A 13397-nucleotide genomic window follows, 5' to 3' on the forward strand; every position below is an offset into this window, starting at 1 on the left:
AATGCTTCTGGCATGAGAATAGTGGGGATGGAGTTCTGATGCTGGCCATGTAGTACCAAATTAACTATTTGCAGAAAGGATGTCTCTGAGCAGGGGTTAGTGTGGCTGTGCTTCAAGTAAGCTCCAAACGCAGCTTTATTAATGAGGCCCTCAGAAGGGCTGAGCATTCACTTAGGCTAAATTGCATGTTTTATGAATTACGATGCTGTTGGAGCGTGGACAAATTACACATGTGTAAATAGGGATTACCTGCTTTGATTCAGAAAACCCACAGAGGCTTTCTATGTACCAGCCAGTTTCAATGTCAAAGCAAGGAAATCTTAACTGCTCCGTTAGGAAGGGCTTAATTGCTGAAATGGGTTCAATTTGAATAAAAAGCTCTGGATTTACCCTGGTGAAGCACATTCAGGATGTGCTGAATTCTCCTATATTGATTCAGGGATCAAATTGACTCTCTTTCAGTGTAAACATTTATCTCAGCAATGAGTCACTCCCAGACTGCTCAGTAAAACACTCTTTCCCTTTAGTGCTAGCTTGGCTGGGGAAAGGTCTGATCAGCATCGTCCCAGGGGAAGCTGTTTGGCTTTATGCTCAGTGGTGTCCATAATAAAATGACTGTGGCGTATCTTCAGAGCTCCTCTGAAACATAAGGGTGATGAGCAAGATCACTTAAATTATAAAGCAAGTCCTGGTACTTTTAAGAAAGGGAAGGAGAAAGGTCAGGAAAAATTATAGTCAGATTTGAAGAGAGGTGGATGTCCAAAATGACCATAGACTTAGATGTGTCTCTCGTTATGATAAATCCTAAAAAGTCTTTTGAAAGATCTCACCTTGGACTAGGTAATTTTTTTTTCTTTTTTCTGGAAGTGCAAACGTGCTGTGAATATTGAGAGAGTTCTGAGGCTCAGAAGGCAGTTGAGGCCCATTCCTAGGGCAGGATGGATATCAAGGATATGTTCCTCGAGGCACTGGGCTGCATGCAAGGTCACACCAAAATGTGTCCTCTTCGCAGCTGAGGAGGAAGGCCGGGGTCATTTCTATGCCATTTTGTCTGCACAACTAGGATTTGAGATGTATTAAAAGTTACGCTGTGAAAAGACAGAAGCATGGGTGAGGTTTCCTACCCAGACAGCAGAGATGTAGGAAGACAGTGGTGTGACTGCTACTGCTGTCAGTCACACCTGGGCTGTCACTGCAGGTCAAAAAGGTGCTTTTGCCAAGAGTTTAACTGAGGAACCAGTGGATTCTGCTACTGTGCTGCAAAGCATCAGTGTGGATTTTATCAGCATAGCCTATCAGCAACACGTTTATAGAGTCCAGTACCAAAAAGCCAAGAGGGGAAATAATGGGCAACAGCATCTTCAGAACTGCCTTTTCTGCTAGAAGCACTTCAGCCATTTCAGGTACAAATGTTGAGATGAAGTCAGGAATTGTGCTTGAGAGCGTGGCTGTGGGCAGCAGGGAGGCCCTGCAGTTACCAGGGTTGGTGATGGTAAAGGATGGTTGGGTGTACTGGGTGCGGGGCTGGTAATTGGTGTTAACATGAAACTTACATGGGAAGAAAAAAGGAAAGGAGCAAGAGGCAGATAATTGAACCTTTGGGGAGACTGCAGAGAAAGGATGTTGGCACAGAGCTAAAAGTAACTTACAGAACAGAGAAACAGTTGTTAGATAACCAAAGGCACAAGTGTAATAGAACAAGGGAGGGATGCACAGCCGGAGAGGAACAGGAGATACATGTCCTTAAGTGTTGTATTACTGTGGGGAAACACAGCCAGAATGGACAATAAACAAAACCCCAGGCAAAGCACAAAATACCTTGTTGATAGAACTAGTGGATGCTCACTGAGAATGCCCAGCGTGAAGAGGGTGCTCTGGGTAGGCAGTCCCTTTGTTAGTGTAGAGTTTCCTTTCCACTTCCCTCCATACAACCAGAGAATTGCATGCTTATTTATTTTAATATGCAAACAAGTTCCAACAGTGCAGTTGTTGGACAGGAGAAGTGTCCCTCTCTAGTTTCTGTAGTCTTGCTTCAAGCCGTGTCCCAGTGGCCAGGCAGTGCCTGGTTTCACCTGCCCTGTCTGGAGATGGACAGATGGAGAATAAGTTTCCTTTTTCTGAGCACAGAATTATTTGAGTTGGAAGGGACCCTAAAGGCCACCTGGTCCAACCCCCCTGCAGTGAACAGGGACACCCACAGGTAGATCAGGTTGCTCAGAGCCCCGTCCAGCCTGATCTTGGGTGTCACCAGAGATGGGGCATCCACCACTTCTCTGGGCAGCCTGTTCCAGTGCCTCACCACCCAGACTGTAAAAAGCTTCTTCCTTACATCCAATCTAAATCTTCCCTCTTTCAGTTTGAAATCACTTCCTCTCGTCCAGTCACAATAGACACTGCTAAAAAGTCAGTCCCTTCTTTCTTACAGCCCCCCTTTTAGGTACTTTCAGGTACTTGGAGCCTTCTCCATGCTGAACAAACCCAGCTCTCATCCTGTCCTCATGGGAGAGGTGTTCCACTTCTGGGATCATTTTTGCGGCCCTCCTCTGGACGCGCTCCAACAGGTCCCTGTCTGTCCCGTACCGAGGAGTCCACATCTAGATGCAGTGCTCCAGCGCTGTCTCAGCAGCGCAGAGCGAAGAGGCAGGTCAGCACCTCCCAGAGATGTCAGCTATCATCCCCCAACTCCGTGCCGGAGGGTACCGACCCTCCCGGGCGGAGGGGGCGACCCGAGGCCGGGCAGCGCTGCGGCGCCGCGGGGAGGAGGCAGGTGCGGGGAGCGGCGGCAGAGCCCGCCCGGGAGCTGCCCCCGCGGGGCCGCGGCGCCGCCCCGCACCTGGGCCCGCCCCGCGGAGGGGGGCCGAGCCCAGCCGGTGCTGTGCGGAGCGGCCCGGCGGCGGGAGCATGGCCCGGGGCGGAGGGGGCCCGGCGCCCTGAGCGGCGCCATGCGGGGCCGGCTGCTGGCGCGCCTGCGGCGGCGGCGGCTCTTACGGCTGCTGCTGGCCCTGGGCGCGCTGGCGCTCGGGCTCTGGGCCGCCTACCTGGAGCTGCTGGCGGCGGCGGGACCCGGCGGCGGAGCCGGCCCTGTGCGCAGTAAGTATCGCCCGTCCCGTTCTGTGCCTCGTCTCTTTGCCCGGTGCCGGGGCCGGAGCTGAGGTTTGTGTCGCGAGAGAGGGGCCAGTGTCGGGATTTCGCCTTCTTGCCGTCGGCTCTGTTTGGAGGGCTGTGACGACGCGGGACCCGGCCGGGTTTGCGGAGTCCGATGGGCGGGCTCGAAGCCGGCGCTTTGAGTATCGCCTTAACGGGACGGCGGCGGTATGTCCGTACGTACAGGAGGAGGCAACGCGCACCCGGGAGATGCGCGCTGCTGGCCTGGTAACGGTGTGCTTGGTGCGAACTTGGAGGAGAACAGCAGGGAGGAGATTGGGTGCGGGCAGATTCCTTTTTTTTTTTTCCTTTTTTTCCTTTTCCCTTTCCTTTTTCCTTTTCCCTTGGTGTCAGCAACCAGGTTATCAGCTGTAGCTGTGCAGGGTGCTCCAGGGGTATCTGCTCCCACAAAGCCCCTACAGGACCAGACCATCAGCTGGTCCATTTGTTCCCTGTTATCTGTGATCTTCAGGTTAAAACCGTGTTTTTATTCCAGCCCAGGGGTCTGATTTTGGTGGCTGGAAAGGATCCTATATCTGTGATGCTGTTTTTATGCATGGTGAAGTTAGTTGGGATGGGGAAGATGAGCCTGTGCCAAGTGGCATCGTCTATGCAATGTAGCCAAGCATCCAGGTTGGACATTAAGAAAGAGTCCTTCTTCAAAAGAGTGGTGCTGCTGTGGCACAGGCTGCCCAGGGAGGTGGTGGAGTCATCATCCCTGGAGGTGTTCAGTGACCATGTGGATGTGGCACTGAGGGACGTGGGCAGTGGGCACGGTGGGGTGGGTCTATGGTTGAACCTGATGATCTTTGAGATCTTTTCCAATGTTATTCTATGGTTCTATGATTCCTGCTGCATACTAGCCTGCCAACACACTCCAAAACACTGTAAACTTGAAGAGGGCTCCTGTGGTGCAGCAAGGGAGAGAGCGAGGTGATAAGGGGAAAGGGCTGGGTGTGTGCAGGCACACGGTGAAGGTGCTTGTACTGGTAGCAATGCAAAGGGAGAGGGAGTAAGAGAAAGGGCTGGGACAGAGGTGAGAATAGCAGGAATGCAAGCAAGGAAGTGCTGTTATGCTCTGGGTTCTTCCCCTCTGCCTTTAGGCAGGAACTACTCTTACATCTTAGAAAATTCATCCTGTTTCAAGACTGAAACTGGAAACAGTGACACGACTGTGGTCCCTACCAACTAAAACAGAAGATGAGGAAAACAACTGTATTATATTCAAGTTTAATAAAAAGTTGCATTCTCTCCCAACCCACCATGGTTGCTGGTGCCACAAGGAGGGAAGGGTGCAGCCTCATCAGGATCCCTGCTGCACCAGAGTGCTGGGTATTGAGGTTGCATTCCCTGGCCTCCTGGGGAGCATCTCGGAAGCTGCCAGCAGAGTGGGGTTAATCCATGACCTTCCCCACCCTTCTTCTCACCCTGTACCTCCAGAAGCCTGCTTTGTTTGAAAAGAAATCTGGAGCTGGAATGAAAAACAACTCGTATTTGTTTTCTTCTGCTTGTTAGAACAAAATAGTGTTTTCTTCTCTTGGGACTGGGTTGGCTGTGTTTGTGACCCTGTGTGGTGGCTCTTTCCAGAGGTCCTGGAGAGCTGGCAGAGGAGGGGGTGATTCTCAGAGCAATTAATGCTTTTTTTTCCTTCATGCGTCCCAGGTGGGAGCCCTCTGTAAGTCACAGCTGGGAACCAACCAAGAGCTGCCATCTCTAATGACCTGATGCAACAGCCTCCCTAGTTATTGCTGATAAAATACAAAGGCTGTTTACTCAATAATTTTTCTAGGTAAAAGGCTATAAGGCTCCTTCCTTGAAGCAGAAAGCTGTAGATCTGTTCCAAGATCTGTAGATCATGGAAAGGAGCTAGGGGAGATCTGTTTTTGTCTATGTCTGTAATTGATCTTCATGCCCCCAGAAAAGCGTTGTAGAACTGCCTATGAAGGAATGGATATGTGTGTGCAGAGAGGTCCTTGGGCATGGCTGTTCTCCCCAGCTTCATGCTGCTCTCCCTCAAGAGGTCAGTGTGGAGTGGGAGAAGTAAATCTGCAATGGCTGCAGACAGTGGAGTTAAATGGTGCTTCAGAGCTGTGACCTTGACTCTCCTCCTTTTTTGTATGTGGAACTCTGCTATGCAACGAGTTAAGCATATTAATCATGGAATCAAAGAATCAAATCACTAAGGTTGGAAAAGACCACTAAGATCACTTAGTCCAACCCCAACTCATCCCCACCATGCCCATTAACCATGTCCCTCAGTGCCACATCCAACATGGTTCTTGAATACCTCCAGGAACAGTGACTCAACCATCTCCCTGGGCAGCCTATGCCCAATGCAGCACTACTCCTGAAAGTAAATGTTTCCTAACATCCAACCTGAACATCCCCTGGCACAATTTGAGGCCATTACCTCTTGTCCTGTTGCTGTTCAGGAGAAGAGGCTGACCCCAACTCACCACAAGCTCCTTTTCAGGTCATTGTAGAGAGCAATAAGGTCTCCCCTGAGCCTCCTCTTCTCCAGACTGAATAATCCCAGCTCCTTCCGCTGCTCCCCATAAGACATATGCTCCAGATCCATCACAGCTTCATTGCCCTTCTTTGGACACATTCCAGGGCCTGAGTGTCTTTCTTGTAATGAAGGACCTAAAACTGAACACAGCACTCGAGGTATGGCCTCTCTAGTGGCCAGTACAGAGGAAAATAAATAACACTGGCTGGGAGAGCATAAAGGACCTCAGAGAATCTACTGTAATAATTGGTACTCAGTGGTCATGGTCATTGCATCACTGTGCAGGGAGAATCTCTGGCTGTGGGATTCCTGAGGACAGATGGGAAGGGCTGGGTGAACATGTGGGCCCTCAGGAATGGCACCTTCCTCTGAAGGTAATACTGAAATGAGCAGCCAGTCTGGTTAAAAAGAAAGTAATACCTTCAAGTGTGGCTGCATCAAGATATCCCTAAATATGAGAATATGGAGGAAAGCTTTACAGGCAGGGCTGTTGTCTCCTGGGCAGGAGAGTGCTCCTGTTGTTACTGGGAGGTGTGCTTGTTTCTTTTATTTTTCTTTCTTTTTTTTTTGTTAATTGAGCATATTTGGCTGTCCTGCTGCTCAGTAGGTATTTATAGGAATCTTAAATAAACATGTTTTCAGCTGAGGGAGGAAAACCAAGCACGCTGATGCGAGCAGAAGATGGGGCACAACTCTCTTCCCATTGGATGTGGCTTCTTGTCATCTGACACAAGTTGTAGCAGGCAGGATGCTGCCTCCCTGCCAAGGAACCTGGGCACTGGCAGCTTGCGCTGGCTGCCTCGTGGCAGGCTCTGAGCAGAAGTGCTTTTCCCATCTCTGCTGGTTGCCACACAGCAAGCTTCGCCCCACCAGTGAGTGCTGAAGGCAAGGATCTTCTTTTTAGAATCACAGAATCATTAGGGATGGAAAGGACCCTTAAAGGTCATCTGGTCCAACTCTCCTGGTATGAACACAGCTCGATCAGGTTGCTCAGAGCCCCTCCATCCTGGCTTTGAATTCCCATAGACATGGCATCCACCAAGGACCGGATGAGTGAGTGAAGAGTAGGGAAGGGAGGAAGCAACAGTGAAGCACAGAGCAGCGGGGCTCGAGTCCGAGTTCTGTGTTCTGCAGTGCTGTTGGCTTGGCAGCACAGTCAGGACAGTGAGCGAGGGCAGGGAGAGGTCTTCCTGAGAGAAAACCGTGCTCAGTGTGGATAAGTGAATCCCTCTGTGCAGAATCCCTCTTTGCTTTAAAAGTTTGTATCAACATCATAAAAGTGAATCAGTGAACAAGCTTAGAGACAAGGTCAGTCCCAGCTATTGCTCTGCTGTCTTGTTTTTTCTTCTGTGAAGGCTGTGCTGTTTTGTGAGGCCATAAGTCACTTGCACTGATTTCCTTTATCGCAGGTGAGTGATGCTGAGCCAGGTTAGAGCAGGGTGTGCAGGATTAGATGAAATTGCTGGGAGATGCTGCTTGTAGAAGTAAGAGAGTAACGGGCCCTGCTTTAACCTGCTCCTCCTGGCTGCTCCAACCCACCCCTGCTCCTCCGTATTTCTGCGTTGTGTGTAAGCAATGCTGGGACTACATTGTCTTCCCACTTGGGTTTGTGACAGTCTCATTTCTTGGGTCCTGGGCTGTTGCTCTAATTCAGCAGCATGCAGTTCCAGTGTCTGAAGCAGGAAATAGGAGGGACTCAGGAGAATCCAGGGAGATGTGCTTGTAAATTCACATATGACAAAACTTCCCATCCCCAGTATGTGTGCCTTTAATGTTTCCACCCCTAGAAAATTGGCTCCAGGTTATTACAGAGCAGCGTGAACTGCATAAAACCTATCCTGAGTCCTGGCGGGTGCATGTCTGTGTGCTAGGAGGCAGCTGTGAAATACTGAAGTTGCTCAATGTAATTCATCCACTTCTATAACCTCATTGCACCTATGCATAAGGCTGTGCATGCTCAGATGTGCAGCTTTGTTCACGTGCACACTGTCTGGCTTTTGAAATTGCTCACACTTACACTTACTTGCCCGTGCATGCTCAGTATCACTCTTTTGCATAGCTAATTGCACCGAAGGCTGCTGAGTGCCCACAATGAGAGGTTCAAGCATGTGGTGCTCCACGGGTGGCCAAACCTTTACTGTTTCCCTTTAGTGGGAAAGTCAAGCTAGATACCTGCTCCTATGTTCTGCGCTGGTGAGACCTCACTGGAGTACTGCATCCAGATGTGGAATCCTCAGTAAAGGAGAGATGTGGGTCTATTGGAGCACATCCAGAAGAGGGCCACAAAAATGATCCAAGGGATGGAACACCTCCCTTACCGGGACAGGCTGAGAGCTGGGGCCGTTCATCTGGCACCTCTGAAGACAGAAACGAGACACTGGTTAGCAGTGACCTGCGCCAACACCGTTTCTTGAGGCACACCATGATTTGGGAGAAGGCAAGCACTGCGGGCAGGATGGGTTTTTGACTTGGAGGCAATCGATTCCTTCCCGTGCACATACAGCAAGCAGCTTGTGAATCTGGCTTTTTCCACTTCTTGACGCAAAGTCAGGTCGGGATCTGACTTGTATGTAACCTCTTTCTGGAGCGGCGCCCAACGCCTGGCTCCCTGCATGCTGCATGAGAGCTGTGAGTGTTTGCTCTCTTGGAACCTGGCCCACCATCTGCAAGCGATTTGGGGACTTTCTGGGGCCAGGCAGAGACTGTATTATTATTAGAAAGAAGCTCTTGCACCACCCCTCTGACTACATACGTTACCTGTGACAGGTTTGTGTAAAGGTGTGCCAGCACAATGCGTACTCTCACACCACACCTTCCTGTCCTGTTGAATCAGGCTGCGAGGATTACTCATATACTGGGGAGCTGTGCCTTCCTCTGTGCCTGCTCCACACCGTGCGCTTGGCAGAGGAACGCTATTGTCTTCTGGAGGTGCATCTCCGCGGGTGGCTGGCACTGAGCTGTCAGCACGAAGGCTTTGTCTTGTGCCTCTCACCTGCAGGTTCAGGCAGATGTGGAGGCAGAGGGGCACTGGGAGAGGTGATATCTTTCATCTCCTGGTATGGAATTACCAGTGTCTGCAATGCTGTGAAAAGCAGGATGTCTTCCTGTATGCTCTACTGTAGGTCATGGCAATAGGAATTGTGGGATGATAGACTTTTTCCTCCTGTGTTTACAGTGATTGCCTTAAGAGTAGATGGAATTTGTGTACTTGATGTTTTGATGTTTCCCTGTTCTGTTTTTTCTTGCTGTGCACTGATATTCCTTTTTTCAGACACTTCCCAATGTAACAGCTTTTTTTTTTTTCCCCTAAGCCTGCAGTAGTAGTTGAGAAGGGCTTGCCAGAAAAGGAAATAAGCTATCATATTTAATGTGGTGGGAGATCTAAGAAAGACACACATAATGCCTTGGGTGGGAACAGGTGTGAACTTGGTCCTTAGCTACTTCTACTTTTTATGATCTGAGACATTTGTAGTCTGCGTGTTTAATCAGCCAAGCCAAAATACACCTCCAGCTTTGGGTCTTTGCAGTCTGAGCTCATCTCTTGTTCAGTCTTCCAAACTCATTTCTGAATGATTTCTGGAAGCTTAAAAGAAGAAGGGGGAAAAAAAAAAACAAACACCAAAAAAACCCCAACAATCCAATGCATAGCATCCAAAGCAGAAGAATAAAAGAAACCAGGTCTACCTCTACTGACTTTGGCCAGGTTTTGACCAGAGCTCTTCTGCATCTCTACCCAAGAAACTCCCCCATGCCATTTTAGCACAAGGCTTTGGTATTTCTGGGCTGGGGAGAGCCCTCTGCACTTGGAAGTGTTTAAGGTTATGTAGGGGAACATTGCTGTCAATCAGCCCTCTCCAAAGACATCACAGGGATTCATGTTGGCATGAGAAATTATTTATATTAGCCACAGTGAGCAACCAGATTCAGTTAGTTGCTGAGGTGTGGATCACTTCAGATGATACAAAGATTGCCAGGTGAACCTGTGAGTCTCTCTGAAGCATCAGTGCTACTCTCATAAGTTCACTAACTCTGGTTTTATTTCCTCAGGCTTGGTTATTTTGGTGTGATATGACTGTCCCATTTGAGACTTATTTATTTTGAAGAAAAAGGACTGGATGTGGCTTCTTCTCTCCTTTCTTTTTAGAATCTGGAGAAGCTGTCATCCATTACTCTATATTGTACATTTATAATGGCAAAAATATTACATCTTGTGCTATTCTTGCTTCTCTGTGTCACTGTTTTCCATAGCAGATGCGAATTGTGTCCCAGACCTTTGCATCATACATGGGTTGGTTTTGTGCTGCCTGGTTTCCATCTCATCTACAAGTCCCCAGTGACCTTGATTTCAGACAGACTAAATATTCCTGGGTTTTGTTTCCAATCGAGCAAAATATGAGCAGTTGACAGCCAGCACGACTCAGTAATGTAAAAACACTAAATACAGACCAGAGGCTTAACTACAAGGTTTTCCGTAACAGGCATCTTGTGTATTTTTAACTTTCTTTTCCACTGGCCCACTGGATTGTAGGTATCAGGAATTAGAAGGTTTCGATGGAAGGCTGTTTTTCACTGGAATTTTGTAAATTCATGCATGTTGAACAGCAGTTCCTTGTCAGGTACTGTTACATCTCTTTTACCAGTAAAAAACTCTTGATCTGTATCATCTCCTGTTAGGCTGCAGAGTTGCCTGGTAAAGCTCTCTTGATGGGAGAATAATCTACATCCACAATATGTGTATTTTTTCCTGCCATTTTAAATAAATATGCTTCTGCCTTGCTTCAAGGGGCCACTTATTTCCATGTCATTAGTGTGGGCTGTTTGACTTGGCCCATGTACGTGGTGCTGGCAGCTCCGGCAGCTTCCTCAGCGCTGCTGTTTGTTTGAACCTAGTTAAGCTGTCTCCAGCCCTTCTCGTAAATGCTTCACTTCCTAAATTAGTTTTATTTACATTATTTAATGTTGCTATCTGTAAAATTGTGGTAGTCATGTCTGGTTGCTATTAACCCCATCTAGGCCATAGAACAAAACTTACTGAGGGCTGAGAATATCCTGCCCAGACTGCCACGTACTAATAGGCTCCCTGACCTGCTGCAGCAACTCACTGCCAGCATCAGTGCTAGCTGCTGCAGCCTGTGGTTTGCTGTGAGCAGGCCAGCTGAGAGGTTTTAATTTGTTTTCAGTCAAGACAGACCATCGTATAATGTGCTGCTGTATCTCTGTTTCCTGTGCTAGCAAGTGCCTGCAATCACTATCTCCCTTAGGCTTTCAGTCAGTCTGCAGAGTGGGTTTGTACTGCAAAAGCAACCAGTGTGTTGACTGTGGACTGCAGAATTAGTGTTTATTCTCAAAATACTGAGTATTATTCATTTAGCTTTCGCTTAGTTTTTTAGTTGAAAGTCCAGCCCTGTGTCTATAGGATGTTTTAGCTCAGCAGGCCTGATTGGAGCCAGGAGTTGGACTCAGTGACCCTTATATTCTAGGGATATTCTATGAATAGGACACTATTTCAAGCATTTATAATTGGACTTTTACAGAGCCTTGGGTGATGCCTCTCTAGGATTGTCCCCCTACAGCAAATATCCCTATGGATTTGAGTTCATCCAGGTCCTAGGAAAGAGCTAGGCCAAACACAAAAGGCAAAACAAGAGAAAGGGCCAAACACAGCCCTAATGGCAGCTTGTGGTAAAAGGTTTTGCCCTGTTCACCTGTTTTCCAGGTGCTCTGCAAGCACCTCAAGCATCAGAAATTCTTTGGTATTGGCCACGATTCTCCTTTCCCTTCACAAACAAAATTCTCTTTATAAAGGTGTTTAATTTTTCATGGCCTACACAAGCACATGGGCTGGGGAAATTTGCTCTGTTGCCTCTTTCTGTGCTGCCATGGCTCCTTGTCTGTTGACTCTCAGGGCAGTTCTCGGTCCTGCTCTTTCACATCCACTTCCTTGGGGAAGGAAAAGCTTTTTCAGTGTACAAGGTGAAGGACATCTGCATTGCTCTGTACTAAGCTATGCTGGGAACTTTTTTATCCTCTGATAGACATGTTCTATTTCTGTCTCTGTTGTTTTGGTCTCCTGCCTCTTCAGGGAATGAGCTGTGCTTTGTGACACCAGGGTTTGACAAGCTGTAACCTTGGTAGTGGGTGTTCTCTTCCCCACGCAGTTAATAGCTGCAGCCCTTCATGTGTGTTTACTTGTCTGTCAGTCACCTGCTCCAATGGTGGAGCTGTGGTGGCCATCACTCAACCTGAATTTCATATAGTTTTGCTGCTCATGGCTTTCCAAATATGTTTCTCTGTAGCTGGCATGATGCTGCTCACCTGTGCTGCTGTTCACTTCCTTTTTTGTGTAGCTCTGTTTTAATTAGGTATCACGCATAGAGATGCTGAGGAGGGGAAAGAAATGTTTCAGTGTCTTGCAGCTCTTGAAAAAGTAGAGGAAGAAAGAAATCTGAAAGATGAGTAAAGCAGGAAAGAAGCAGCAGTGTTTGGGAATGTAGGCCAAGGGAATTATTTGAGAAAGAGAAAGCCAGAAATGGAGCATAGTGAGGTGAGTGTTGAAGCAGAGTGGTCAGAAAATGCTGGTGGCCACCCAAAAGCAGTGGGTAACAAAGAGCTGAAGTCTGAATTAGAAGTAAATGCTTTAGATTTCAGTGGAGCAGAGGCTGGGACCGGTGGTGTTGGGTGCAGAGATCAAAAGGAGAGGAGATGAAGGAAGAGGTTGGAGGGTACAGGGTAAACTGCTGACTCTGAGTTTTAAAAAGGAAAACGCAGGAGTAATTACAGAAGCTGCTAGCAACTGGTTGTAAGCAACTCTACCTAGGTGGCTAAGAGCATGCTTGCTGTCACAGGGGTTTTTGATGCCTTGAAAATTGGTACCATGGTGGCTTTTTACTGCAGTAGTGCCTGCCAAGACATCTGGTTTCCCTGTACCTAGCGTGGTGCTCTGTGCTGCACTGCTCTGCATCACTTGCAGCGCGTGGTTACCTGCTTCATCCTCACAAATGCTCATAACTCTGTAAATATGTGTAACACATGGGATCCTGTCATGGTCTTGGGATTTTCAGCCCTCCGGGCAGCAGGCGAGCTCCAGCAACAGGTCTCTGGGGAGCTGTGACGCGGCCTCGCTCCGTCCCCCACCCGCCATGGGTTTATATTTAGCTGGAAGCATGCGGGCCGTTTGAAGACAGAATCTCCAGCCCTCACCTCAGTGCTGCCCAGCTTTCCGCAGCTCTCCAGCTGCCTGGGTGGAGAGCTGGAGGCTAAAATTAGCAGGGAGCTTTGCTCTTGCCAAATGCCGCGTCTGACCCAGCCAGGCCTGGCAAGGGGGAGATGAGTGCAGCCCTGAATCGCTCCACACAGAGCGGCAGGCCTGCTGCTGGCCTGCTGCCACATCTGGTGCCTCAGGGTGCCACTGAGGGGGGGGGGAGGGCTGGAGCGGCTGGGAGGAAATCCTTATTCCCAGAGCTCTGCTTCCTTCTCTGCCTCTCTTTGAATATGTAAACAGGCTGGGAGGCCAGCTTCTGCTCCTGGATAACTCTCTGCTCGGGGAGAGGTTTTCTGGGCAGATGTGGGGTTTGGCTGCTGTCATAAAACTATTTCAGTGCTCCCACCCTGCCAGAACAAGCTGCTGAGGAATTTGCTGCCCTCAGTAGCGCCCACCGTAAATGAGCACTTGTCTTTTTATGGCTGAGAGGGGTGTGGTGTGGTGGTTACAGATCCAGTTTGGGGGAATGGGGTGCTGCTGACT

The 13397-nt window shown here is 48.8% G+C and overlaps 1 protein-coding gene across 1 annotated transcript in view; it reads left to right on the top strand.

Annotated features, from left to right (window-relative positions):
• The first annotated feature begins 2893 nt into the window (after positions 1-2893).
• Positions 2894-13397, top strand: part of B4GALNT3 (beta-1,4-N-acetyl-galactosaminyltransferase 3) — a 58302-nt gene continuing 47798 nt past the window's right edge. Inside the window, exon 1 of the mRNA XM_048943031.1 lies at positions 2894-3090. Within this exon, the coding sequence (XP_048798988.1) occupies positions 2943-3090 (148 nt within the window). The 5' untranslated portion in view covers positions 2894-2942. The remainder of the gene's footprint in view (positions 3091-13397) is intronic.

Source organism: Lagopus muta, chromosome 1 (assembly GCF_023343835.1).
Source record: "Lagopus muta isolate bLagMut1 chromosome 1, bLagMut1 primary, whole genome shotgun sequence".
Taxonomy (NCBI): domain Eukaryota; kingdom Metazoa; phylum Chordata; class Aves; order Galliformes; family Phasianidae; genus Lagopus; species Lagopus muta.